Genomic DNA, 25,518 nt, shown 5'->3' on the forward strand with positions numbered 1-25,518 from the left:
CCCACCTCTGTTTATGTCTGTGTGCATGTTTAAACCCCCCCTGCACACACACACACACACACACCCTTCTCCAGAGTAATCATGTCCCTGCTAGATCCTGTGATACTGATTAATTCATTGTGTTACTTACTGATGGCATCTTTGCTACTGACGACATCATCGTAACTGATAGTAGCACTGTTGTTATCAATAGCAGTATTGTTATTATTTATACCTACATTTTTTTTGTCTTTTTTAAATTTATTTTTTGCTAGTTTTTATGTTGTGTTTTCTTTCCCCCAACATGTTTATATGTATAAAAGAAGGCTGCGACAGAGACAGACAGACAGGCAGACAGACAGGCAGCATTAGGAGCAGAGAGACAGACAGGAGCCGGGCCGAGACCGGGGAGACGTTTAACAAGGCAACGTGTTGAAGGGTGGACTGCGGATTATTATACAAAACACTAATGAAGGAGCTTCATGTTCATGTGACATTTTGTTTCACAGGTTGATTCCAACATAAACCGGACAAGGACAGGTGTTGGGGATGAGACCTCCAAACTAAGAGTATGTCAACACTAATTAGTTCTCAGCCCTCCGTCCAGACAATAACATTGTTGTTCTTGCACAAAAACAAAGGGTTCCAGAACGTTCTCCAGAGTGTATACGTCTTTAAACGCTGGCTGTTCTTAGTGTATACGCAGAAAACTGAGCTTTTGCAAAACTGTGGCGTGAAGCTGTGGTGGTGCTCGGGAGCTGTGTAGCAATAAAAAGGACTTTTGTGTGGCCTTGTGATCATTTTAAACTCCTGACTGCTGGTTAACATGTAATGTCCTCCATAGAGCTCCATTGTTGTCAAAAAACTATTAAAAACACATCAGTGAGTCTCACTGTTGCACTGACGTGTTCCTCCATCACCATGAACACACACACACTGCAGTTTGTTTTGAATCCATCCCACACACACACCGTCCTGCTGCCACTAATACTCACTCGATTAATCCGCCACTGAAAATAGTCCCCAACAAAAGCACTATTTCCTCCCGTTTGTTTGATAAAAACTACAGTGAGCAGCCGTTTTAGGAAATTACTGAGCCTTTAGAAAAAATAAATAAAACTATGTATTTGTTTTTCTTATTGTAAATTAATTGTTTTGTGGAAAACCCACATCATTAATATTTAAGAATGGCTGGAGGAGATAAAAAAAATATTGACATCTTCAGTGGGAACCAATGGGTTTGGAGCTGAGAGCCACAGACAGGAAGTCAGAAAGCATTGAGACGGACTAATACATCGTTGGTTATTGTTTTGTTGTGGCAGTAATAAGAACAGAAAATATATGTATATGTGACGTGACTCATCAGGCTCGTCCCTCCCGTCCCTCTCTGCTCCACAAACAGTAAAAACAAGCTTCAGCTCTGGGTTCAAACACACATGGTTCACATACTTTGTCAGATTGAGTTTATCTGGCACAGCGGAGCCACAAAAATAAACCCTCTAAGTACTACGATTAATTTCCAGTAGCGGTCCATCCATTAAAACAGCGCTGCCATGGCGACGTGGATAAATGTTAACTATGACATGACTTCTTAATAATCAATTTTATCTGCTGCATCTCTAAGCGCTATGAAGGAACTCAATAAAGGGGGGGGGGGGAGTTGTTCTTGCTATAATTCTAGTCTTCTATAAATGTCTTTGGGCTACTAAGTGACACAAGAGGAAAACCTAAGAGGACACGATGGTGGGGGGGGGGGGGGGGGGGGGGGTGTATGATACAAAGGCTGCAGCAGTTCAGTGAAGAAGCACTGCAGTACAAAATCAAACAGAGCAACAGATAATAATAAAAAACGATTACAATTTGATCATCTTATAAAAGAAGCAATGGAAATAAAAAAACGACATTCTCAAGGTTGTATTTACATTCAGAGAACGATACGTCAGATTCCCTATTTCTGTCGACGACTCCTCCTCGTGTTTGTCTGTCCTCCTCTTCCTCTCTCCTTCAGAGGGTCCCATATGGTTTTGCTACAGAGGACCGGCCCTCCATATGGTTTCCATTGTCCTCCACTTTATGCATGCATCAGTATATATGTGTGTGTGTGTGTGTGTGTGCATAGGAGTGTGTTTCTGTCTGTAATCACATTCTACGGTGGCCTTGAAAGCTCAATCCACTGCGACTTAAGAAAACACATGGAAACATACGAAACAATTTAGTTTACCAATTTAAATAATATTACATAATATGTGATTCATACGACGGTGTATTAAGAGCCATTGTAGGTAAAAAAGGATCATTAATTAGAGAGGGAGGGGGGGGGGGGGGGGTACTATTCATAGAAAAATGTCGTAAAAAGTTGTAAATCTACAAGAAAAAACTTCTCAGGGATTAAAAAGGTAAATTCAAGAGAAAAGACTCCCACATTTACGAGAAAGAAACTTGAATATTCTCTGAAATTATAAAGTCACACATTTGTGAGACTGTTGTAGAATCAGAATGTCAAAACATAAAAACACGACGCTAATTGCCATGAAGTTAATTAAACAGTTTCCGCTGTGTTCCGTGTTTGCAGGTGTTTGAAGTGCTATGAGCTCTCAGGGCCACCGTAGCATCCTGGTCCCGCAATATACCTGCTGAGCAAACAGGAGGATGATGGGAAAGTAATGTGTGTGAGGAGAAATGATTGACAGACAGATGGACAGACAGAGGGAGGAGAGGAGGCTCAACTGGACTCTCTTAAGGCAACTGATCTCCCATCCCTGCAGGTTACAGAGCAGGGAGGGAGAGCGTGAACAATCACACACACACACACACACAGACACACAAAGTAACAGTCTTTAAACTCATACGCTATATATCAACTTCTTGATTTTTAAATGCCTCAGCGAGGGGCATGCATCTTAGGTTAGGGAGCCGCTCTGATAGACGCGCACACATCAATAAATAGCAAGATCACCCTCAGACGCATGCACACAAACACAAATAAATAGCTCGTAAACAGCATAAACAAAGACACAGAGTGGTGACGAGAAGTAACAAATATAACTGAAAGTGGTGTGTTTATACAAAAACAATGAATATGACTTTAAATGTGTTAATGAAACAGAATACATGTTTGTACACGATGACAAGATGAGATTTCCCTTTTGTCAGGGTAACTTCCTCTGCTGGACCGTTGCACCAGCTGTTGCTTGTTTCAAACTACAACGAGAGAAATACGTCTGTTTCATCTGGTTTCATCCTCCAGTGTTTGACCTTTTTTTTCTTTCCCGTTTTAAGCCACATTTTTACAAACACCTTTTGGATCTTGGGTCATTTTTAAATATATTATAACCGGATGAAAGACTTGCAGTCGTCAAACCTCTGGATCTGAAGTCATCAGAGAAACAAGCTGAGAAAACGTTTGCGGCCGCGTTGGAGGAACCCGGATTCTTAACATGAAACTGCTTAATTACTTAAATATGTAGAAAGAACTCATCTCGACCTGCGTAACACTAATGTTTGATGAACAGCTGGTGCAGCGAGCTCTGTTTCCTATAGAAGAGTGAAGCGCTTTCTCATTTGGTGTGTTTGCTTGCAGGTGTGAGTGTGTTTCTGAGTGTGTGAATGTGTAAACTTGGAGTAGAAAAGGCGAGACATCCTGTAAACAGCTTCACTGCATAAACCTTCGGAATGTATTGAGACAGTGTGTGTGTGTGTGTGTGTGTGTGTGTGTGTGTGTGTGCACTACTAACATTACAGGCAGTGCAGTCAGGAGTGGTCTGTCCCTTTGTGTTTTGTTGCAGGCAGGCAGTGTGTATGTGTGTTATTTTTGTAATGTGTGTGTGTGTGTGTGTGTCTAGCTGGGCCGGTTCAGGGTGCTCGGCATGGATGGAGCGATGGGGACAGGCGGGACTGCGTTAACGGGAGAGGTGGGACCAGAGCTCTCGTGGCCGGGGGGGACGGGCCCCCGGCCGCTGTACTGGCCGATGAACGAGCCGTCCTCGTTGAACTGGATGTCCACACTGTCTCCGTACTCAGCCAGAGAGTCGTCGCTGCCCAGCTTACTCTCCCCGCACAGAGACGGCTGGCTGTCTGAGCGCTTCTCATCCGCATCACTGAGAGAAGACACAGAGAGACACACCGTCACAAATGACCGGGAATTATCATTTAAAAGCTGCTATTCAAATAACACCCGGAGCAACCATGGCCAGTGCTGAAATGTACGTTGTTTACTCTCTCGCACTACACAGTTTCGAGGTATTTGTATTCACCTCGAGTAGTTACGTGATACTTCTACTATAATTGTACTTTTTACTCCACTACCTTTATCTGACAGCTTTATTGTTGTTGTCTTTTACTTTTCAGATTAAGATTTTACATAAAAGATATGTATATGTTCAGTTTAGACAATACATATTTCAGGAATAAAGCCTGTTTCACAACCCTTTTGGCTCGTGACCGCTCACAATAAAGCAGTTGGGGCTCCTTGTCGTGTTTCAGATGTTTAAAGGTTTCATTTGAATAACAGTTTGAGGCCCAAATTGGTAAAATGATCCGTTATTTCACAACAAATCATTGATTATAATCTTTAATTTGTTATATAAATACAGATTTGTATCTTCTCTCCCATTAATCATCTCATGACCCCTCAGATTTATATGGGGACCCTTTGGAGGGGCCCGACCCCTAGGTTGGGAACCACAGGTCTAAACTATCTAATTGGATATAAAGCAGTTCAAACCAGCTGCAACAGCAACGCTGCTTGAACATCGATGCATCAGGACTAATAATGTTTATTAGCACTTCTGTACTTGGACTTAAGACGGGTTTCAAACACAGAAGTATTTTCACATTATTGTGTTGGTACTTTAAGTCGAGGATTTGAGTACACTGGCCATGGCTGAGTAAAGAAACCCACATTGATGGGGTTCAAATGACCTACAACAGCTCACATGCAACATTAAGTCATCGGTACAATCAGAGTACAATACTTCATTTCCGCAGCAGTAATTCCATCTGCATTTATAAAGCACTTTTTTAGACTTAGCGACCACTTAAAGTGCTTTACAACGCAAGCCAGCATTCATCCATTCAGGCTGCCAGCTGCTCATCAGGAGCGATGAACACTCACATGCGCTCACACGCTGTTGGCTGCAACTTGTGGGTTCAGTATCTTGCCAAAGATCGACCCCCGACCTTCCGACCTCCTGAGCCACAGCCACAATCTACTCACCACTTTGCTGCACTCAATGTCTTTTCACACTAAAAGCCCCCATTTAGCCCCATATATACAAGGAAGGCTGCAATACTTAATAATCGTTCAGGGGAAAAGGAGAAGTGTAAAACCTGACGTGACTGTTGTACTGATGGAATTAGTGGATTAATAGCTGTCCAACAGGGTGAATTAGAAATAAAGGGCTGGTTATCTCTGCCACAGAGGGGTTTAATTCTATCACAACACAGTCGGCGATGGGCACAAGAAGCCAAACATGCATGTAAGAGGTAAAGAGGTGATTAACTTTCTCACCTCTCCAGAGATCTGCAGGCAGAGCATTAAGGAAGAGAGATAAAAAGGAATGAGAGCTGAAAGTGTTAGAGCTAAAGGTCAAATAATAATGAATATTAGAGCAAAAACAGAAAATAAAATTAGTAGAGATTTCATTCCAAAATAAAGGTATTGAAATTGTTAAGCATTGCAGGAAACCTTATAATAAAAAAGGCTGTAGATGATAAATAAATAATGACTTTGAAATGAAGACTCCTATTGGACAGGATTATAAAAGCAGGTCCGTAAAGCAGCACAGCTGAGTGGGACGAGGAGGAGCACATCAGTGGGTTCGTTAATGAGAAGTCGATATAATCAGCTCGTGTCTTCCTCTTAAAAGCAGCACTCCTCTCTCTCAGCTCTGTGACGAAGAGTCCACCGGCTTCTTCGGAGAGGAAACTTTGCCCAGACTTCCAAAGCAGCATCATAACTCTCAGTAAAATCTGAATTCACCTTGGATAAAACCCGGTAAGCATGTGGTCAGAGCATCATAATACTGACCGACACACTCAAGTGACTAAAGTGGTGGAAACATTTACTGTGTACAATGTTGAGGTTCTTAAGTGTTTCCACTTTCTGCTACTTTATACTTCTACTCCTCTAATGAAATTAAATAGCATGTTCTGCGACAGAATAATAAATTCTCTTTAATTCAAGAGAGAATTGTTTTAGCGTTTCTATCTTTGCATAATTTAGTCAGAAAACCATTAGTTCTCTACGCTGATGGAGAACTTGTGTCAATACATCCAGTTAGATCTTCTCATAAAGCAGGAACATCAGCGTCCTGAAGACGGCAGCCCCGCCTCAATGTGTACGATCTGCAATGTGCAATGAACTACCTGACCTACTATTATAAGATGATGTGATGCCCTTTTATATTATTATTCATATGTGTCCTTCATCCCAAAGGAAAATAAATAAATTGCCGCCTGTGACTGTGAGAGGAGACCCACCTGTACTCTCCAAACGTCTCATCCTTCATGGGCCGAGCCTCAGAGTCCACCTCCTTGTCTTCTTTGTCCTTCACTGTGAGAAAAAAACCCCTCAACATCAAACTCTTGAATACAGACTAAAGTCTGCATGTGCCCGTGTGTGTGTGTGCATGTGAGCGTGTTGTTTGTCTTACCTGCGTATTTGCCGCCCTTACTGCGCTTGATGAGGCAGAGGATGAGCAGTATCATCACCAGCAGCAGGATGGCGCTGATGAGTCCTATCAACCAACCTTGGTTGGCGAACCCACTGGGCAACTCCGACGGCGCTGAGGGATGGAGAGAGATGAATTAACTAACGATTAATACCAATGATTGTCATTGCAACTGGACTCCATCTGCCTCCTGTAAATGTTACCTTTATTTAGGGATGATAGACAGAACCAACCTTCCTTTTCTTGGAAAACTTTAATGTAAAAATTATTGTGAAAAAAAGTGATGGGGAAAGTAGAAGTTCATTAATGACTACAAAACCAGTGTTTCCGTTTAAAGTTTAGTGTTTTAAATAGTTATTTCAAATGAACCAAAGTCACACAATAACACAAACAAACTCAGTGATCGAGGCAGCGGTAGAGTCCCGTGTTCTGCGAGGTTAAATTACTATTTTTGTCAATGGAGTCTGGTGGATTTGAATAGAAAATGGAAAAACACCTTCTATTCCCCGTCTGACAGAGCTGTCAGTGGAGAAAATATTCTAAATATAGCGTACATTTAAACTGATAATGATTTTTTAAGGTGGGCCTTTTTGCTTTAATCCATAATCCATAATCCTGCCTGCTTCTCCAGACTGGGCGCGCACCGACCGTTTTCTACTGTAGGGAGTAATACACTGACTATGGATAAGTACCAGACTATCCCTTTAAAGTCTGCCGAATTAGCTATTAGAAGTTCCTGTTTGCATTGTAACCATAAATGTACAAACAACTATCACTGAATTACTTTGACACTGAGAAAAACTTTAAAACGTGATGAATCTGAGGCAAGTTCTGCAAGTTAGCACCAGAATCCAAACATTGTGTTTTTGTGCATGTTTCCACACATACCTGGTCCCATGGTCCATGTCACATTTTCCCAATGAGTCTCGTTTCTGTGCTTGATCACAAGCTGGTACTGAGATCCTGGTTGGAGGCCTGTCAGCGAATAGAAACCCTGCGTGGAGTTCACCACCTCTGAGTCCGACCAATCACACCCGGCTGCAGCAAACGCACACATAAAGGAAAGTCATTAGTGAAGTTGTCGTTAGACTCCGTCGTATTTTGCACGGATGAAACTTTCCTCACTGATAAACCTATCAGTGTTAATAATTGATAATGGTATTCTCTTCTCTCTCCACTTCCCTGCTCTGCGTTCTCCTCCATTATTCTCTTAGCGTCATTATGCAGAAATGTAAAAGCTGCTCTCCCTCTCTCCCTCTCTCCCCTCCACCCTCTTCTTACGACTTTTCCTGAGGTAGTGGATGATGAAGCCGTGGTTCCTGTCTCGCTCTCCGGGCACCCAGCTCAGGTTGAGAGATGTCTTGCTGGAAACTATGCTGATGTGGGCTGGAGGAACTGGAAGGTGGAGGATTTAGAGAAAAGAAGGGAAACAGGAAGGAGGAAATGAATGAAAACATATAAATACAGTTATAAAGTGTAAATGAGAGCAATACAAAATAAAAACATTTTAAAGTAAAACACTAAGTAAGCAAATCCTGTATTTTCACCTCCGTCCAGCAGGGTGGCGCCCCTCCGTGTGATGGGAGGTCCAGCTGCAGTGCTGGTGCGTGCGATCACTTTAAAGATGTAATGGCTGCTCGGGTCCAGAGACTCCAACTCAAAGTGAGTCACAGAGGAATCGATGAGGAACTGCATCTCCAGCGGGCTGTCTCTGGTCTCCACCTCTACATGGAACACAAACCAGGTGGTTGTCAGCAGTGTTTACCTTTACTCAAGTAATGTATTTAAGTAAGTACAAGTTTCAGGTTCTTATATTGGAAATGTATTGTCGTTGCAGAGTTTAGGAACTGAGACAAAAAGAAGCAGTGCTTCACTTGAATATTTGCCTTTTATGCTATTTGCTACCTCTACTCATATAATGTACTTATTTTCTGCCACTAGGGGTCTCAATCAATACAATAACAAAAGATGCAGTTTGCTGGTATGGTGAAGCAGCGTGGGATCATGGGAGTTGTAGTCTTCACCACCATTGCTGTAGTTCCCTCCTCTCCTTTCCTCCGCTCTGTCTCTGACTGTAGGTGTGTGCGCACGTGTGTGTGTGTGTGTGTTGGGAGAGAAACAGAGCCGAGGAAGGAATGTGAATCCGAATGTGAATATATATTTATTTTAACGGTGCGCGATCTACCCGTCCCGCACTACACCCCTGCTTTACACCATTACAAGTTTCTCTTGGTTTGAATGTTGTTGTTGTTGAACCTTTTGGATGATGTAAATATACAAGTAAAAAAAATACATAGAACATATACAAAAAAACTTACGTTGGTCTTGTCGTTTTCAGACATTTTAAAAGTTACTTATTATACTTTTATACCTAATTTCTCATAATAATGAATATAATCTCTTCACCCCAATGTGTTCAGTCCATTCTGAAGCAGCAGACCTACCCTGTTGATACTGCACCATGTATCCCACCAGCACGCCGTTGGTTTCCTCTGGAGGGGTCCAGTAGAGGGTCAGCGATTTCTCTGAAGGACTCTCAAACCTCAACGATGCAGGAGGACCAGGCGCTACACACACACACACACACACGCACACGCACACACACACACACACACACACACACACGCACACACACACATGTTGGCATATCTTGTAGCAAATACATATCTTTAATAAGTGCACCTCTTGCCGGGTGAACACCGCTTCTCATTTAAACTCACCTCCCTCTGGGGTGCTGAAGTGGTGCGGGGGGGAGTGAGGCCCCTCCCCTTTGCTGTTGAAGGCAGTGACGGACACCTCGTACCGAGAATAAAGCTGCAGCCTCGACACTTCCTCTGAGGTGGTCCTGCCGTGGACCACCACCACCCGACTCTCCCTGTCTCTCTCCCTGCCTCGCTCTAAGTGTCCCTCTTTCTCTTTGGCCTGGTGCAGTTTTCCAAGAGACCTCCGGACACGACCGTCGTGTGGACCCACCCTCCGGATGTAAATCTGACATGGAGGCAGACAAAAGTTAAATCAACGTGCAGTTCAACCAAGAATGACGGATGCCTTAGTGATGATATTTGATTATATTTTAACTTTTGTATGTCTTTTGTTTTTTATATATATAAAAGCCATTACAGGTTTCTATCACACCCTCACACGTACTGCATATTTAATGTTTTTACGTGTGTGATTTATAAATAAATATACGATACTATATACACTATAAAGTAAAAGTATCTGTGACATAAGCAACAGTGAGCGGAGCTGATGTTCCTTGAGTAAAGTTGTTATAACTGGTACCTTGTATCCCATCAGCAGACCTCGGACATTTTGGGCTTCGTTCCACTTGACTCTGACCGTGCTGTCAATCACAGTAGTTGTGACTCCAGTGGGAGCTTCCACAGGCTCTGAGAGGGAGGGAGAGAGGGTGAGGGAGAGAGGGTGAGCTTGCTGTAAGAACAAACACACACAAGTATTCGACAAAACAAATGTCCTCATTGAAAGTAAGGAACATGTTTCATTTGTTGTCGTCTAAGCTACTTGTCTGTGGGATTCTTTCCAAACAAACTCATCCTAAATTGTCAGTGAATGAATCAGACTCATGGACCTGTGCCACCCAATCCACAGTGGCACCCATTTGAATGACATTAATAATTAATGAAATGCATGTAAACTCAAAAGGCACCAGCAGAGGGCGCATGCACGTGTAAAGAGCGCGGGACAATGGCGGCGGATCCCAGCAGTCAATCCCAGAACAAGTAGGGCTGCACAATATCAGGAAAACATGCAACACAGACAATGTTGTCGCAATAACGATTTAAAAAGCAGATTATTAAATTGCACTCAGTTCTGCCTTCCTGCTGCTTTCTTCTACAATACAAACACATTTCCAACATTCTTTTATTGACAAATGGACAATGAACTGAAAACAACAGGCACCAATGAAAAAAACAAAATGTACATTTTAAAGCGCAGCTTTCTACTGATAGGAGTGCAATAGTGCAGTCTTTCTTTTTAAGACGATAAAAAGAAAGGAAAACGACATATTGTGCAGCAGTACAAACACAAAACAGTAATCCAGATTAATTAGTACTCGTCATATTATTATAACTGTAGTCTACAGCCATCACCTCCGTGTGTCAGAAGCTTCCTCTGAAGACACTTCTGCTTCAGCTAAATGGTGATAAACGCTGCAGCCTGTCAACCCAGACTGAGGCTGATAAGACTCTTGGTTATGGTAAACAGAATTTGGGTTGCAGTTATGTAACAGCTGCCTATCCATAACTAATTGAGGCTCTTGACTCTTGACCTAAAGACATTTTCCCACTGAGAGCAATTAACAAGCTGCACAGCAGAACGCTTGTTTCAACTATAAACGAGATCGCAACAAAACAGAGCATTCACGTTGACACGTTTCATTGGACATTTCTGCAGCCGCGATGTGAAGACGTCTTATTGTGAGATGGTTTCAGTCTTTTAATACCCAGCGTTATGTAAGAAGAGGAATTTTGACCTCTTTTATGAAGGATGTAATTCATCACTTTTAATACAGGAAAGTTCACATAAAAGAATAGAAGAGTTTGAATTTGATGAAGACTTGCGGGGAAAGAATATGTGCCAGCAGTCCAAAGCTTTTTGTTTACTATTCAATAAAATTATAATTGAATTTGTTTCATAGACTCTGCTTGACTTTGACTTTGACTTTGCACTCAGTAAAGTCAAAGTATTCCCAAGTCTGTCCAGATGTAAATTAGAAATGTACTCAAATTTTACTCATTTGTTTTTCAACCTTGACCAAAATAACCTGCAGAGATTAAACTGTAACTATGTTGGTATGTTGTTTTCTGTATTTCTTTTGTTGTTTCTATGGATTGTCTATTTTTCCCTTTTTCATTTCCTAATTTTCTTTCTTTCTTTGACTTTATTATTATGTATTTATTGTCATTCATTCATTTTCTTTTTCTTCTTTTAAAATGACCAGAGTGCATTGCTTCGTGGTATTTTAAAGATGTTTGCACCATTGCTTGTCTGGTCCAGCCAGAACAACTACAGTTTATGTCATTTCTAATAATAATACTAATAATAATAACATCCAACATTATATAACTAGTGTTTGTGCAATCTGAGCCGCTGTCTGCCACAAATATTTGCCTCAATCTATTAATAAACAAATCAATACAGTATCACAAAACATAATATTGTAACACTCGAGTGCATCGATATTTTCTGTACACGCCTACGTACCGTCCTCTCCAGAGTGTCCGATCTCAGGCACCGGTGCCGGTCCTTCTCCGAGTGAGTTGACAGCCTGGACTTTGATCTTGAACGGTGTGTACGTTCCCGTGTTGTTTATCAAGAACGGCGGAGACTGCACGTAGGCGTGGTTCCAGTGGACATCTGTCACTCCAGACTCTTGCCAAAACACCTTGTACTGGAAGCCCTGGCCGTTATGCGAGCGCTTGTCCATCTCCTGCGACGACGCACAGGAATATACAATGGATTTGGATTAAAGAGGCGTGCCTGCACCAAGAGCACGCTCACACACAGATGCATGCAGATTGAAGTACTCACATCCCATGAAATGACCAGAGTCTTCGGGTCTGTGGACTCACTGCGCACGCCGGTGGGGTTACTGTCAGGAACTGCAGGGAGAAGGAGGGAGAAAGACACTTCGTAACGCTAGAACACAAACCATTTTAAAGAGACAGTTTGACAAATACACTTGTTTGCTTTGTGCTGAGAATTAGGTATCATACATTACTTAGTTTAGCATTAGGACTGGATAACACAATATGTAAACTCATCATTAATGTTATATTTCATTAGTTTGATCCATATAAAAGTGTCTGGGAAGTAGTCAGCATGCAATAAACGAGCAGTGGATCATCCTGCACGAGGTGTTGTTGTTTTGGATTCTTCGTTCACCATGGAGGTGTTCAAAGTGAATTGATTTACAAAGGATCATTATGTGGGTGAAGTGTTCCTTTAAGGGTCTATCTCTGCGCGGGGCGCTAAGCTAAGCTAACCAGCTGCTGGCTGTACCTTCATTGACACACACGAGAACGTTATCCACCTTCTCATGTGGCAAGAAAGCGAATAAGCGTATCTCCCAAAATGTTTAATTACTCTTTTAACAGTCTCCTTATCTTAATAGAGACAAGATAAGTGTGGGAATCAAACTTCTGACTGCTCAGAGTTAATGAACATCTAATCCAAACATCACAGACGTCACAGTGTCTGCGTCTGGTGTCACGTACTGGCCGGCGACGTGCTGTGGTTTCTCGAGTGCTTGCTGGGGGCGCTGTGGTCGATCTCGTTGATGGCGATGACCCTGAAGTGGTAGGTGCAGTAGGGGTGGAGGGTCAGCTCCAGGTGGTCGAAGTCCCCGGGGACTCTCTCCCACTCCTCCCACCTCTGCTTCCCCTCCTCTGCGTGCTGCTCCTCCTGGGCCTCCACGATGAACTCTGAGAGACGCAGACACGACGAAGTCAACACTACATCTTGTGAAACGTTAGGATCAGGAACTCGGAGCAGCTCAATACTTTAAAACGCTGTCGCAAATAACATGACAACCTTTGTTATTAGTAATGTAATCCATTGTATAACAATTTCATTTAATTTACTTTAGCTTTACTTCAAAATAATAAACTAAACTAAAATCAAACATTTAAAATATTGCAATATTGTGTGTGTGTGTGTGTGTGTGTGTGTGTGTGTGTGTGTGTGTGTGTGCCTGGGCCCAGTGTGTGTATTTGTTATTTGTGCAACAGCCTGCACATATCAGATCCAGGTCACGTGTGTCTTGGCGTTTATTCCCAAACAAGATGGTGGTCACATATGTGTGTTCAGTACCTATGACGGGGCTGTTGTGTGAGTTTCCTGGGATCCAGCTGAGAGTGAGGCTGTGGTCGTCAACATTAGATAGAGACAGATTTTTGGGAGGATCCGGCGGAGCTGAGGGGAAGACACAAAGCTTTTAGTGTTAAAATAAACTGACACACACACACACACACACACACACACACACACACACACACACACACACGCACACACACACACGGAGGGACGTACCTACGACAGTGATGGAGCCACTGGCTGTTACAATGTCCAGCTCAGTGATGACCTCACAGGAGTAACTTGCGCTGTCGTCTGATTGGATGTCTGTCACTTTCAGGGTGCCATTCTCAAAGATAGTGTGCCTACACACACACACACACACACACACACACACACACACACACACACACACACACACACACACACACACACACACACACACACGTTATGTAAATACACTTATAGGACATTTCTGCCTGTTTTAACTCATTTACAGATTTATACATAATATCATAATATGTATTAGTTTAAACTTAAAGGTTATTAAATAACCAGACATTTTCTGTGTAACTGGTTGAATGTTACACATTTATTTATATTTTTCTGTATATGATCTAAAATCATATAATTGTGATACAACAAGATGAAGTAATCTGTTGTTCTCTTGTTAAAACTGATTTAATTTGGTCGCAGTAACGAGAAAAATGCGTAATTACAACATGAAAAACATTTTGTTAGAATGTGAAAAGAATCTTTTTCGAACCAGAAACTGAGCTTTATTTTTTGGGACATTTAGTTCAGATTGTCACATGATCCACTTCATGACACTAATGTGCTGATTGAAGCATCTCAGTGTGTGTTTACTTGTCATCTGACGTTTCCTGCAGCTTATGCGAGCCTTTCCTCCACACGATCTGGTACTTATGCAGCCGAGGGTCTTTGTAGAAGCGACAGTCCAGCAGAGCGCTGCCTCCTCTCAGCACACGCTCGTCCTGCGGGCTCGTCAGTATCTCCGTCCGATCTGACAGGAACAAGAAAACACTGTGAGCACGACTTACGACATGTTTAAACGTACTCAGCAAACAAACAAAATGTCTTTATTTCATTTGTTTCCACTATCTTTCAGGAGCTGCTTCACCATCAGCTGCTGCTTATTAAAAGTTTGCACATGTGAGTCGAGCCTCCTTCAGATCCTTTTGTGCATTGCATAGTTTCAGAACTCTTGTTCCTCAACACTCAAAACTTGAATATTGGCACAATATTATATTAGACTCACTGTAGACTTCCAGGTGAGCAGTGATGGAGATGTTGGTGTGTTTGATGGAGCAGGTGTACTCTCCACTGTCATCGTGACTGACGTTGGACAGCACGATCGTCCCATTGGTCATCAGAGCGACACGAGGGTCCGACAGCAGAGGAAGCTTGTACTCACCCTCCCTACAGACAGCACACACACACACACACACACACACACATATATATTGATCCTGACGTGCATAAATCAGAGGTGTCGCTGCAGCTCTGTCCCTCCTGAGGCTTTTATTCCACACAGAAATGGATACCACAGTAACCGCAGTAAATCCAAGTAACTGGATCGATGGGAGTGTTTCTTGGATCATCAGTGAATGTGTGACGGACAGAAGAAGATCAATAAAGGACGAGCCGGAGAGAGAGGAGGGATTTAACTCTGTAAATCAACCTTTCATCTGGAGAAAGCATCTTTGCATGCTGTATAACGCACATTGTGTCTAATTATTATTGAGCAGAGGTTAGAAGCCAAAAGCAGCTTAATTATAATTAAGAAAAAGGTTTTAAAGATAAAAACACAGGTTGCATAATTGATCAAATATTTGTGACTAAGCAGTAAAACAATACAATGAAATCCATGAAGAGTTATAACATAATAAACAATTAAACATCTCATTTATCAGAATGTGTTTGTTCCTGCAGCCACCGGAGGGCGCTGCTGCACTGAAAGTAAAACCTGTGGCTGTGTCACAGAAACTTCTCTGTGAGAGTGTTTACTATAGCGAGGGGAGAGAACACACTGACTCTAATTTGCGATGCTATTTAATGGAAGAAGTATTCAGATACTTTACTTTAGTAAAAATACTAAAGGTACACTCTGTAAAAGTCCTGCATTCAAAACATTACTTAAGTAAAAGTTTGTCGACAGCTAAATGTACTAAAAGTAAAGATGTAGAGTAGGAGCTCTCAGACACCAACTTTGAGTCTGAATATTGTGTGTGTGTGTGTGTGTGTGTGTGTGTGTGTGTGTCTCACCATGTGATGTGTGGTCGTGGCGAGCCGAAGGATTGACAGTGTATCATGATGTTAGTGCCCACAGTTGTACTGTACACCACTCCATCAGAGGACAGGATCTGAGGAGGAAGCTCTGCGAGACACACAACCATAAAACACTCATCAATCACATATTCTGAGGTGAGATGGTTTCCAGGACGAGAGGAAGAGGCAGCGTGAACGTACCGACGACATAGAGGTAGGTGTTGAGGAGGATGGAGCCGTGTTTGTTCGTGGCCTCGCACTGATACACGGCGGTGTCAGCAAACTCCACGTCCCTCAGGATCAACACACCACCTGATACGCTCCGACGAGGATCGTCATCCACCTCTACACAGGGGAGGGGGGAGGGGGGGGGGGGGGGGGGGGGCAATACTGTGAGTTTGTCAAACAGAAACAGGCTGAACACAAAGAAATGTTTAAACAGGAAGTGGCCGTCCAACAGGAGAGGTAGCAGCTGCGACACAGCCTGAACTCCTCGCTCTCATTGTCACAGCTGGGCTTCTGCTTGTGCTGTTCATTTATTACATTCCTCATTTCCTTTATTCTTTCCTCTGTCTCTCTTATCCTTCCTTTCGTTCTGACTGCTTTCCTTCCTTCCTTCCTTCCTTCCTTCCTTCCTTCCTTCCTTCCTTCCTTCCTTTCTACCTCACTTCCTTTGTTTTTTCCTCTTTCTTCTTTACTTGTGTGGATATTTGTCTTCCTTCCTTCCTTCCTTCCTTCCTTCCTTCCTTCCTTCTTTCCTTCTTTCCTTCCTTTCTACATCACTTCCTTTGGATGTTTCCTTCCTTTTGTACTTATTGTTCATTCTTTTCTCCCTTCCTTCCTCTTTGTCTCCACCTATTTGTTGCTTTCATTCTTTCTCCTTCTTCACCTTTCTTTTCTTTTAAATTCCTCTCTTTCATCAATCCTTCCTTCCTTTGGTTCTTACTTCCTTTTCCTTTCTCTCTCTCTCTCTCTCTCTCTCTCTCTCTCTCTCTCTCTCTCTCTCTCTCTCTCTCCCCCCCATTCATTCTTTCTGTTTTACTGTCTCTCTTTCCTCCCCCTCTCTCCCTCCATCTTCACACTTCCTGCCTTAATTCCTCTGACCTTAAGAGGCTCTCTGTTATAAAGGACCAATATGTTGGACTGTCTGGAGCCAGGAAATGACCGCTGCTCTTCCCTGAACTCTATCTGTGGTTGTCAAGCGTTGTGTAATATAATGACATACAGTGTAACTTTAAGTGAACCTAAAGAAACCTAAAAAGTGCTGATTATTCGACTTTGAGATGGAAAACGTCGACTAAATGAGTTATCAGAGCCAAAAGGGTCAGAAGTGGTTTGTCTACAAATGAAAATGAAAATAAATGTCGTCTGTGGGAGCATCACAGTGTCTCAGAGAAAGATCAGCGACATGCAGTCTGTGAGACGTTTCTGAACTGCGACTGCACTTAGTTATTGGAGAAATAGTCACGTCACTTTTCCTGCACTATGTGCTCCATTCACTGTTCAGCTCTGCGTCTCATATCTTGGATGAGAAGACAAATAGCTGAGCTGCAACAAGGCAGAGATGTTCACAATATCTTTAGTAGCTAGAATAGCAAGGTATTCAAAGTTGTATAAAATATTATCATTTTTCAAAAAGTTTATTATTTTTTTTATTTTTTTCAATTAATTTTCAAAAATGTTATTATTATTATTATTATTATTATTATTATTATTATTTTATTTTAAATAATAATTATTTCATTTTATTTTATTATATTAAATTATTTTATAAAAACAAATATTATTTTACAAAAACAAATATTATTTTTCAAAAAGGTTATATATTTAGAAGGAATAAATAACAACAACAAAAAACGTCGATATCGATATAGGTCAAATTGTAGTTTTAATCCTTAACGCTTAACAGCAAAGAAAGTCCGATAAGAACCAGAAGACAAGAGAAACAGCCGCACCTGAGACCTGCTGACCGTTGATGCTCCAGGTGATGGCCGGGGTCGGGATGCCTTCAGCCTGACACTCCAGCCGCACAGTTTCCCCCGGAGCGTACAGCAGGTTCTGAGGCTCCTTCACCCAGTGGGGAGAGGCTACAAACAAAACACAAAGAAAAACATGAACATTAATCTGTTGTCAGCAATGTTTGACTGATGCAGAGCAGCAACGCAGAGGAAGTAAAAGAGGAAGTGAAGGAGGAAGGAAGATATTTGAGAAAAGGGAAGAAAGAATAAAATAAAAGAGGTAGTTAAAGAATGAGAATAAAAGCACATCATTAAAGACACTCTCAATATCACATCATGTGATGGCCCTGAAGGGAGCTTTTTAAAGTTCCATACTTGGAGCATGGAGTTTGAAAGATATGGAAATGTACAAGGTGGGGAGCGTCTAATTACAAATGCTAATGAGTTGCATTATGGGAATTGTAGGTTCCAGTGTTTTTGGAGTTTGACCTACGTATATTAAGGACACAAAGCCAAGATATCTCAAGCACAGCCTCAAATCTAACGTGGAGGGACTTGACAAGGCAGCATGTCCACGTGCAGTCTGTTGCGTGTGCAGCCTACCTTCCACAGTGAGCGTGAAGGAGTGGGAGGTTTGACCGTGCTCGTTGAAGGCTCTGCACATGTACTCCCCGTCATCATTCTGGGTGAGGCTGTCGAAGCGAAGCCGGCGGTCGTGTGAATCTGAATCCACTTTGCCGCTTGTGTCCTCCAGCCTGCTGTCCTTCTTTATCCACTCCACCTTCGGGGTGGGTCTGCAGGGACACAGAGGGACGCACGAGGGAAGAGGAAGACGAGAGAATTGAGCACGGAGGGAAGAGCGATGGATGGAGATGGATCGATTGAGAGGAAATTAGAGTTGAATGAACACAGATGATCTTGTTAATGATGTCATATCCCATTTCCTCGTTAAGGCAATATTATAATGACCCTCCATTTATCGCTATGGAGACGGAACTCCATTGGGAAGGAGGGTAATTAGAGCAAACACAAAATAGCAATGAAACACAGGAGAGATAAAAGGATTTAATAAACAGGATTAGTATCAAACCTGTGTGTGTGTGTGTGTGTGTGTGTGTGTGTGTGTGTCTGTTTTTGAACATTCAAGCTGAAGATATGAGCACATTTCTGAAATTATAGCAACACTTTACATACGTACAAAGACTTATTACAGGTGATGGACACATGTGTTAACATGCTTATATTGACATACTGTAACTACATATATCTACCTGTTTAACAGTTTACATATTTGAAGGAAGTAGGGGCTCTTATTGTGAAACAAACAGGAAGTGCATGTTGAAGTATGGCAGGTGTCATAAAGGAGTTGTGGATTAAGAGTTGTCGTCTTGTTGAGTAACACATGTGGCATGCACTACTCTCTATTTTGAACTGTACTATACTTAAATAATAAAGATAAGTTAATATGATTTAAAGTTTCTGTTGTCCACAAATGTATGAATCATGTATCAAATGATTAAATCCGTCTGATCAATCTGCCTCTGATCTGATTGAACGACAGGCAGGCTGATACAAAATAACCACACACACACACATACACACACACACACACACACACACACACACACACACACACACACACACACACACACACACACACACACACACACACACACACACACACACACACACTTCTACAGACATTAGACTGTTAATGTGGAGACGCTGGACGGGGCTTGCAGTAGATTTAGTAGCAGTTAGTAATAGTTCTGTAGTGAAAGCATTAAACTGCAAATGCGTTTGGGTTATCAATTATGACATGAGGTATAGTGGAAATTATCACACACACACACACACACACACACACACACACACACACACACACACACACACACACACACACACTGAGATCCTTACAGGCCTTTGGGGAGACATTCTAGGACGACGCTGTGCTTCCTGAGCGCCAGCATGGAGGTGTGTGAGCCGGTGGGACGGAAGAGGTGGGGCTTTCTGCCATGAACGACATCATTAGCTGAAGAGAGAGAGAATATGAAATCATTACACACTGTAATGTATTCACTGTAAAAGTGTAGGTGACTTTTGCAAGATGGCATATTTGAGTGATTTTAGATAAAACTGAAGGAGTAAGTGATCGTTGCTTTTACTTTATGGAACTCCTTAAAGCAATTAAAGGTGTCGTATGTAACATTTCTGTATTGACGCCAACTAGACCTATATATTTTATTTAGATGTGTACTTAAAATATCCCAAATGTTTCCAACAATATTAAGTCTGTGTGTGTGTGTGTGTGTACTCACTTTGCAAGACTGTGAGGGTGACAGCGGTATTAGGGAGAACAGTCCTGGCTGCAGTATATTGGGCGTTGCAGAAGTAGTCGTTTCTGCTGTCGCTCCTAAGCAGATTAGCAAAGTACAAGTTCCCATCCAGGCCGACCATCACTCTGTCGTTCTCCTTGATGTGCACCATCTCTGAGGCAAACGAGACACACGGGCCGGAACAGTTAAGGTACAATGTAGTCAGGAGGGGAACAGAAACGGCTCTTCAGTGCACTGCAGTATGGACTTTCACGAGCTAAACTACACGGACCATTTAAAAGGCTTCATCAGTCAGTGAGAGAGAGAAGGAAGGACAACTAAAGGAACAAATTAGAAATATAAAGAGCCCAGACATCAGCTGACAGTACTGCATTCATTAGTTTGAGTGGAAATGATCTGCAATGCAGCGCAAAGCCCCCCCGACTCAGCTGGAAGGATAGATGCAAACTAAATCCCACAAAGCTGCTCACATTCAAGAGCCTCACAGAGACAAACAAGCAGAGAGGCAGGCAGACTGGACAACTAGCAGAAACTAAGCGTCTGTGTGTCTGCCTGGCTGTCTGTCACACAGCTAATAAACTAGACAGAAGACAAGAAGCTAAATGAAGAACAGACTCACTCTTGTCCATCCAGTGGATGTGCGGAGGAGTCGAGCTCTCTGGAGGGTTGCAGGACAGGATCATGCTTTCTCCCTCAAGAGCTTGCTGATGGACTTTTTGTTGTTTTAGAAGAACTGGTTGAGCTGAAACACAAAGCAGCAGAATGTCAGTTAACTTTATGTACTTCAACATAAATCATCGGGACATTGAATTGAGTCTTCTCTGATGGCATGTGACACTGTCCCTCTCTCTGATTCAGTAAAGAAACAACTTTGCTGTCTGGTGCAGTTTGTCCTGTAACAGCTGTGATCAGTGCACGATGCTGCAGTGCTCCTTTCTTGCTTCACAGTTTTTCTTACCGTCGAGCTTACGATGCAGTTTCTTTTTTAATACTGTATACATTATTCATTGCTTCACAGGTGTAACACTACTGATCAAAGGAAATGGTAGAAGTACTAATTGCAGAAGGGAGGAGGTCGTGTTCATTTCTAGCATCTTTTCAGGAAAGTATTCGCTGTAAAGAACGACAGAGAGGTAAGTTCTGGTGAAATCCAGCGGCAGCAAAAAGCCGCTCTGCATTTCATCTCTTCTGTCAGCGACAGTCAGAAGACACATCTTAGAGAGAGTTAGTGAGCAAATCAGACTGAAACTGTACAAGTGAGAGGAACAAAAGTAGCCTCACATCTCTGCTCTGACCAGAGCGTGTTTATCGGAAGCTGAACACAGTCAGGTGACAAGCGTCGTCCACTCTAAGAACAACAACTATAAAAATAACTGCAGCGTTCTGTAAACTGTGGCGCCAAATTGGCTGATGAAGACCTGTTAGTACGCTGCGCAGAAAAATAACTTTAATAAGAATAAAAGAAAGTGATGAAAAGTAGCCGCTGCAGGAGAGACATGCTGTTTATTTCCATAAGTACAACTTATTGTTTGTTCCTCCTGTGTGGAACAAACACACCTTCAGACTCAAACACTGTCGAGCTTATACACCTGACTTATTTATAGATATCGTTTGTTGGTGTGGACGGCCCTAAACTGTGACTTCCCAACACCTCGTGCTTTGCAACCCCATGCACCTCCCGCCTGACGCTGCAGCTCTGTCTCCAGGAAGTGGTTGCTATGGTAACAAGAGATGAGAGAGCAGAACAGGTGGCCCCAGTCAACCTCACTGAGTCATTGAAGTGTGTGTGTGTGTGTGTGTGTGTGTGTGTGTGTGTGTGTGTGTGTCTGTGTGTGTGTGTGTCTGTGTGTGTGTGTGTGGGAGGAGGAGAGACAGCGAAGGAAGAGGGGATTTGTGTCTTACTGTACATCCTTCATAACATTTCCTTCATGTAACTATGAATCAGCACGTGTGACACATCGGATGCACAGCACGCTGTGTCTGCAGGATGTGTGTGAGACTCACCCTCCACGATCACATGTATGGATTGTGTCATGGCGGTCCCCAGGGTGTTGGAGGCGTAGCAGCGGTAGAAGCCTTCGTACGAGTCCAGAGTCTCTTCATCTTCGGCTCGCAACGTACCCACATTTTTGCGCTCCTTCCCGAACGCCACGCCGTCCTTCACCCAGCGGAAACTACAGAGGAGAGGATGACGCTTCTTATCACGTCAACAGCAATTCAAAGACTAACTCACAGCAAGTGAGACGCCCAAAACATGAAGCGACACATGATTAAACACTTCTGTGCAACAAAGCACAGGGAGGCACTACCTTAGTTTTCATCGCACAAAACAAAGAAATATATTTGTAGACTTATTTCTCTTAGCGTCAACAACCCCCACGTGTTACACGTCTCTCATTACTTTCTCACCTCCAAGGGGCATAGGGCGTTTGTCAGGGACTATTTTCAGTGGCAGATTAATCCACATGTGGTGCTGTAGTGAGTATTTGGGCAGCAGGACGGTGTGTGTGGGGTTGAGTCAAAATAAACTACAGTGTGTGTTCATGGTGCTGAAGGAAGATGTCAGTGCAACAGTGAAGCTCACTGATGTGTTTCAATAGTTTATTTAACAACAATGGAGCTCCATCTATCACAGAGGAAGAAGATGCATCAGGCTTTGATTACTGAACCCTTTAATAAATAAAGCTATACATTCGTGAGATGTTTTTAAAGATGTATGTCTTCAGTAGGAACCAATGGGCTCTGAACATTAACAACATATAAAATGTAATCATTTAAAAGAATAAGTTTGAATTTGAGAAAGAGAAAAGGCAGAGAGGGAGAGGTGAGAGAGGACAGAGGAGAACAGGGAGGAGTGGGAGGGGAGGAAACGATAAAGAGAAATGAAAACCAGAGACATGATTCTGTTATTGCTGTGATTTCATTATAAGAACATTTATCGCCATGCCAACAGAAGAGCAGAGGGAGGAAGTAGAAGTAAAACGAGGACACAAACTGTACGTCTTGTTTGTCCATAATATTTGTCCAATCTATTGCATATTGTAAATACACACACACACACACACACACACACACACACACACACACACACACACACACACACACACACACACACACACACACACACACACACACTGCTGTACGTACCTGGGTGTCGGGTTACCAGAGGCCTCACAGGGCAGATTGATGTCCTCATGAGAAAAGGCCGTGTACGATTGCGGCATCTCTGTCAGGACCGGTGGCTGCGACACTGAACACACACACACACACACACACACACACACACACACACACACACAGTAATGAAATACTTTGGGGCGTACAACTGAAAATACAGTAATTACAGTATATACAGGCAAGGTAAATACATGAGTACATATATTAGGCGGACAGGTCGTCACTGGTCTGCAGTGGAAGACACATCACTTAATGTTTATCAACACTTTGAACTGACCAGTTAAATGTATACACTACTTTAACTTGTGTAACGTTGCTTAATGCTAACCATTTCAACTGTTTATCCAATACCTTTAGTGAAGTAAATATATATATAGTATATTATAGTGACTCAATATTTGGTAATCTTTTTCAAATCAATTAGTTTGAGCTACCAACTGTCCAGGTGAGGGACAGCACTGATCAGTAGTATATCTGTATATATATATATATATATATATATATATATATATATATCATCATTGAACAAACTGAGACCACCTGCAGCACCGGATGTAAATCTGAGTCTGATTTGTCTTTGCTAGTTTTCTCCATCTCTTAAAAGTTGCTGGACTTATTACACAATTGTCAGAAGGGCTTAATGATTCATATCAAATGTTGAATAAGTAGATCATACTTTATGGTTACAGTCAAACCCACAGAGCAGACAAACAGCATGTAATGGACTGTAGCCACATCCTGCTCTGAGTGCAGGACTGTTGAAAACACAGTTAGAGTGCAGCATGCAGTACTGTGACTATAGACTACAGTACTGTGACTATAGACTGCAGTACTGTGACTATAGACTGCAGTACTGTGACTATAGACTGCAGTACTGTGATCATAGACTGCAGTACTGTGGTCATATACTGCAGTACTGTGACTATAGACTGCAGTACTGTGACTATAGACTGCAGTACTGTGATCATAGACTGCAGTACTGTGACTATAGACTGCAGTACATAGACTACAGTACTGTGACTATAGACTACAGTACTGTGACTATAGACTGCAGTACTGTGACTATAGACTGCAGTACTGTGACTATAGACTGCAGTACTGTGATCATAGACTGCAGTACTGTGGTCATATACTGCAGTACTGTGACTATAGACTGCAGTACTGTGACTATAGACTGCAGTACTGTGATCATAGACTGCAGTACTGTGACTATAGACTGCAGTACATAGACTGCAGTACTGTGACTATAGACTGCAGTACATAGACTACAGTACTGTGACTATAGACTACAGTACTGTGACTATAGACTGCAGTACTGTGGTCATATACTGCAGTACTGTGACTATAGACTGCAGTACTGTGACTATAGACTACAGTACTGTGACTATAGACTGCAGTACTGTGACTATAGACTGCAGTACTGTGATCATAGACTGCAGTACTGTGACTATAGACTGCAGTACATAGACTGCAGTACTGTGACTATAGACTGCAGTACTGTGATCATAGACTGCAGTACTGTGATCATAGACTGCAGTACTGTGATCATATACTGCAGTACTGTGATCATAGACTGCAGATCATAGACTGCAGTACTGTGACTATAGACTGCAGTACTGTGACTATAGACTGCAGTACTGTGATCATAGACTGCAGTACTGTGATCATAGACTGCAGTACTGTGATCATAGACTGCAGTACTGTGATCATAGACTGCAGTACTGTGACTATAGACTGCAGTACTGTGATCATAGACTGCAGTACTGTGACTATAGACTGCAGTACATAGACTGCAGTACTGTGATCATATACTGCAGTACTGTGACTATAGACTGCAGTACTGTGATCATAGACTGCAGTACTGTGACTATAGACTGCAGTACTGTGACTATAGACTGCAGTACTGTGACTATAGACTGCAGTACTGTGATCATAGACTGCAGTACTGTGATCATATACTGCAGTACTGTGACTATAGACTGCAGTACTGTGATCATAGACTGCAGTACTGTGACTATAGACTGCAGTACTGTGACTATAGACTGCAGTACTGTGATCATAGACTGCAGTACTGTGACTATAGACTGCAGTACTGTAACTATAGACTGCAGTACTGTGACTATAGACTGCAGTACTGTGATCATAGACTGCAGTACTGTGACTATAGACTGCAGTACTGTGACTATAGACTGCAGTACTGTGACTATAGACTGCAGTACTGTGATCATATACTGCAGTACTGTGACTATAGACTGCAGTACTGTGACTATAGACTGCAGTACTGTGATC

The 25,518-nt window shown here is 42.4% G+C and overlaps 1 protein-coding gene across 4 annotated transcripts in view; it reads right to left on the minus strand.

Annotated features, from left to right (window-relative positions):
• Positions 1 to 123: 123 nt before the first annotated feature.
• LOC115004815 (neural cell adhesion molecule L1.1-like) overlaps positions 124 to 25,518 on the minus strand; it is a 29,648-nt gene continuing 4,253 nt past the window's right edge. For 2 of the 4 annotated variants that reach the window (XM_029426511.1, XM_029426509.1), the window contains 26 exons: positions 23,200 to 23,302; positions 22,057 to 22,226; positions 20,672 to 20,794; positions 20,035 to 20,205; positions 19,634 to 19,748; positions 18,320 to 18,510; positions 17,714 to 17,845; positions 15,960 to 16,103; positions 15,756 to 15,867; positions 14,749 to 14,909; positions 14,337 to 14,493; positions 13,707 to 13,834; positions 13,488 to 13,589; positions 12,893 to 13,099; positions 12,207 to 12,277; positions 11,880 to 12,105; positions 9,936 to 10,042; positions 9,371 to 9,638; positions 9,095 to 9,217; positions 8,198 to 8,374; positions 7,932 to 8,045; positions 7,539 to 7,688; positions 6,633 to 6,764; positions 6,460 to 6,532; positions 5,489 to 5,500; positions 124 to 4,076 (listed from right to left, as the gene is read on the minus strand). In XM_029426511.1, coding sequence (XP_029282371.1) covers positions 3,818 to 4,076; positions 5,489 to 5,500; positions 6,460 to 6,532; positions 6,633 to 6,764; positions 7,539 to 7,688; positions 7,932 to 8,045; positions 8,198 to 8,374; positions 9,095 to 9,217; positions 9,371 to 9,638; positions 9,936 to 10,042; positions 11,880 to 12,105; positions 12,207 to 12,277; positions 12,893 to 13,099; positions 13,488 to 13,589; positions 13,707 to 13,834; positions 14,337 to 14,493; positions 14,749 to 14,909; positions 15,756 to 15,867; positions 15,960 to 16,103; positions 17,714 to 17,845; positions 18,320 to 18,510; positions 19,634 to 19,748; positions 20,035 to 20,205; positions 20,672 to 20,794; positions 22,057 to 22,226; positions 23,200 to 23,302 — 3,728 coding nt within the window. In that variant the 3' untranslated portion in view covers positions 124 to 3,817. The remainder of the gene's footprint in view (positions 4,077 to 5,488; positions 5,501 to 6,459; positions 6,533 to 6,632; positions 6,765 to 7,538; positions 7,689 to 7,931; positions 8,046 to 8,197; positions 8,375 to 9,094; positions 9,218 to 9,370; positions 9,639 to 9,935; positions 10,043 to 11,879; positions 12,106 to 12,206; positions 12,278 to 12,892; positions 13,100 to 13,487; positions 13,590 to 13,706; positions 13,835 to 14,336; positions 14,494 to 14,748; positions 14,910 to 15,755; positions 15,868 to 15,959; positions 16,104 to 17,713; positions 17,846 to 18,319; positions 18,511 to 19,633; positions 19,749 to 20,034; positions 20,206 to 20,671; positions 20,795 to 22,056; positions 22,227 to 23,199; positions 23,303 to 25,518) is intronic. The other 2 variants (XM_029426512.1, XM_029426510.1) reach the window with 1 other exon arrangement.

Source organism: Cottoperca gobio, unplaced genomic scaffold, assembly GCF_900634415.1.
Source record: "Cottoperca gobio unplaced genomic scaffold, fCotGob3.1 fCotGob3_192arrow_ctg1, whole genome shotgun sequence".
NCBI lineage: Eukaryota > Metazoa > Chordata > Actinopteri > Perciformes > Bovichtidae > Cottoperca > Cottoperca gobio.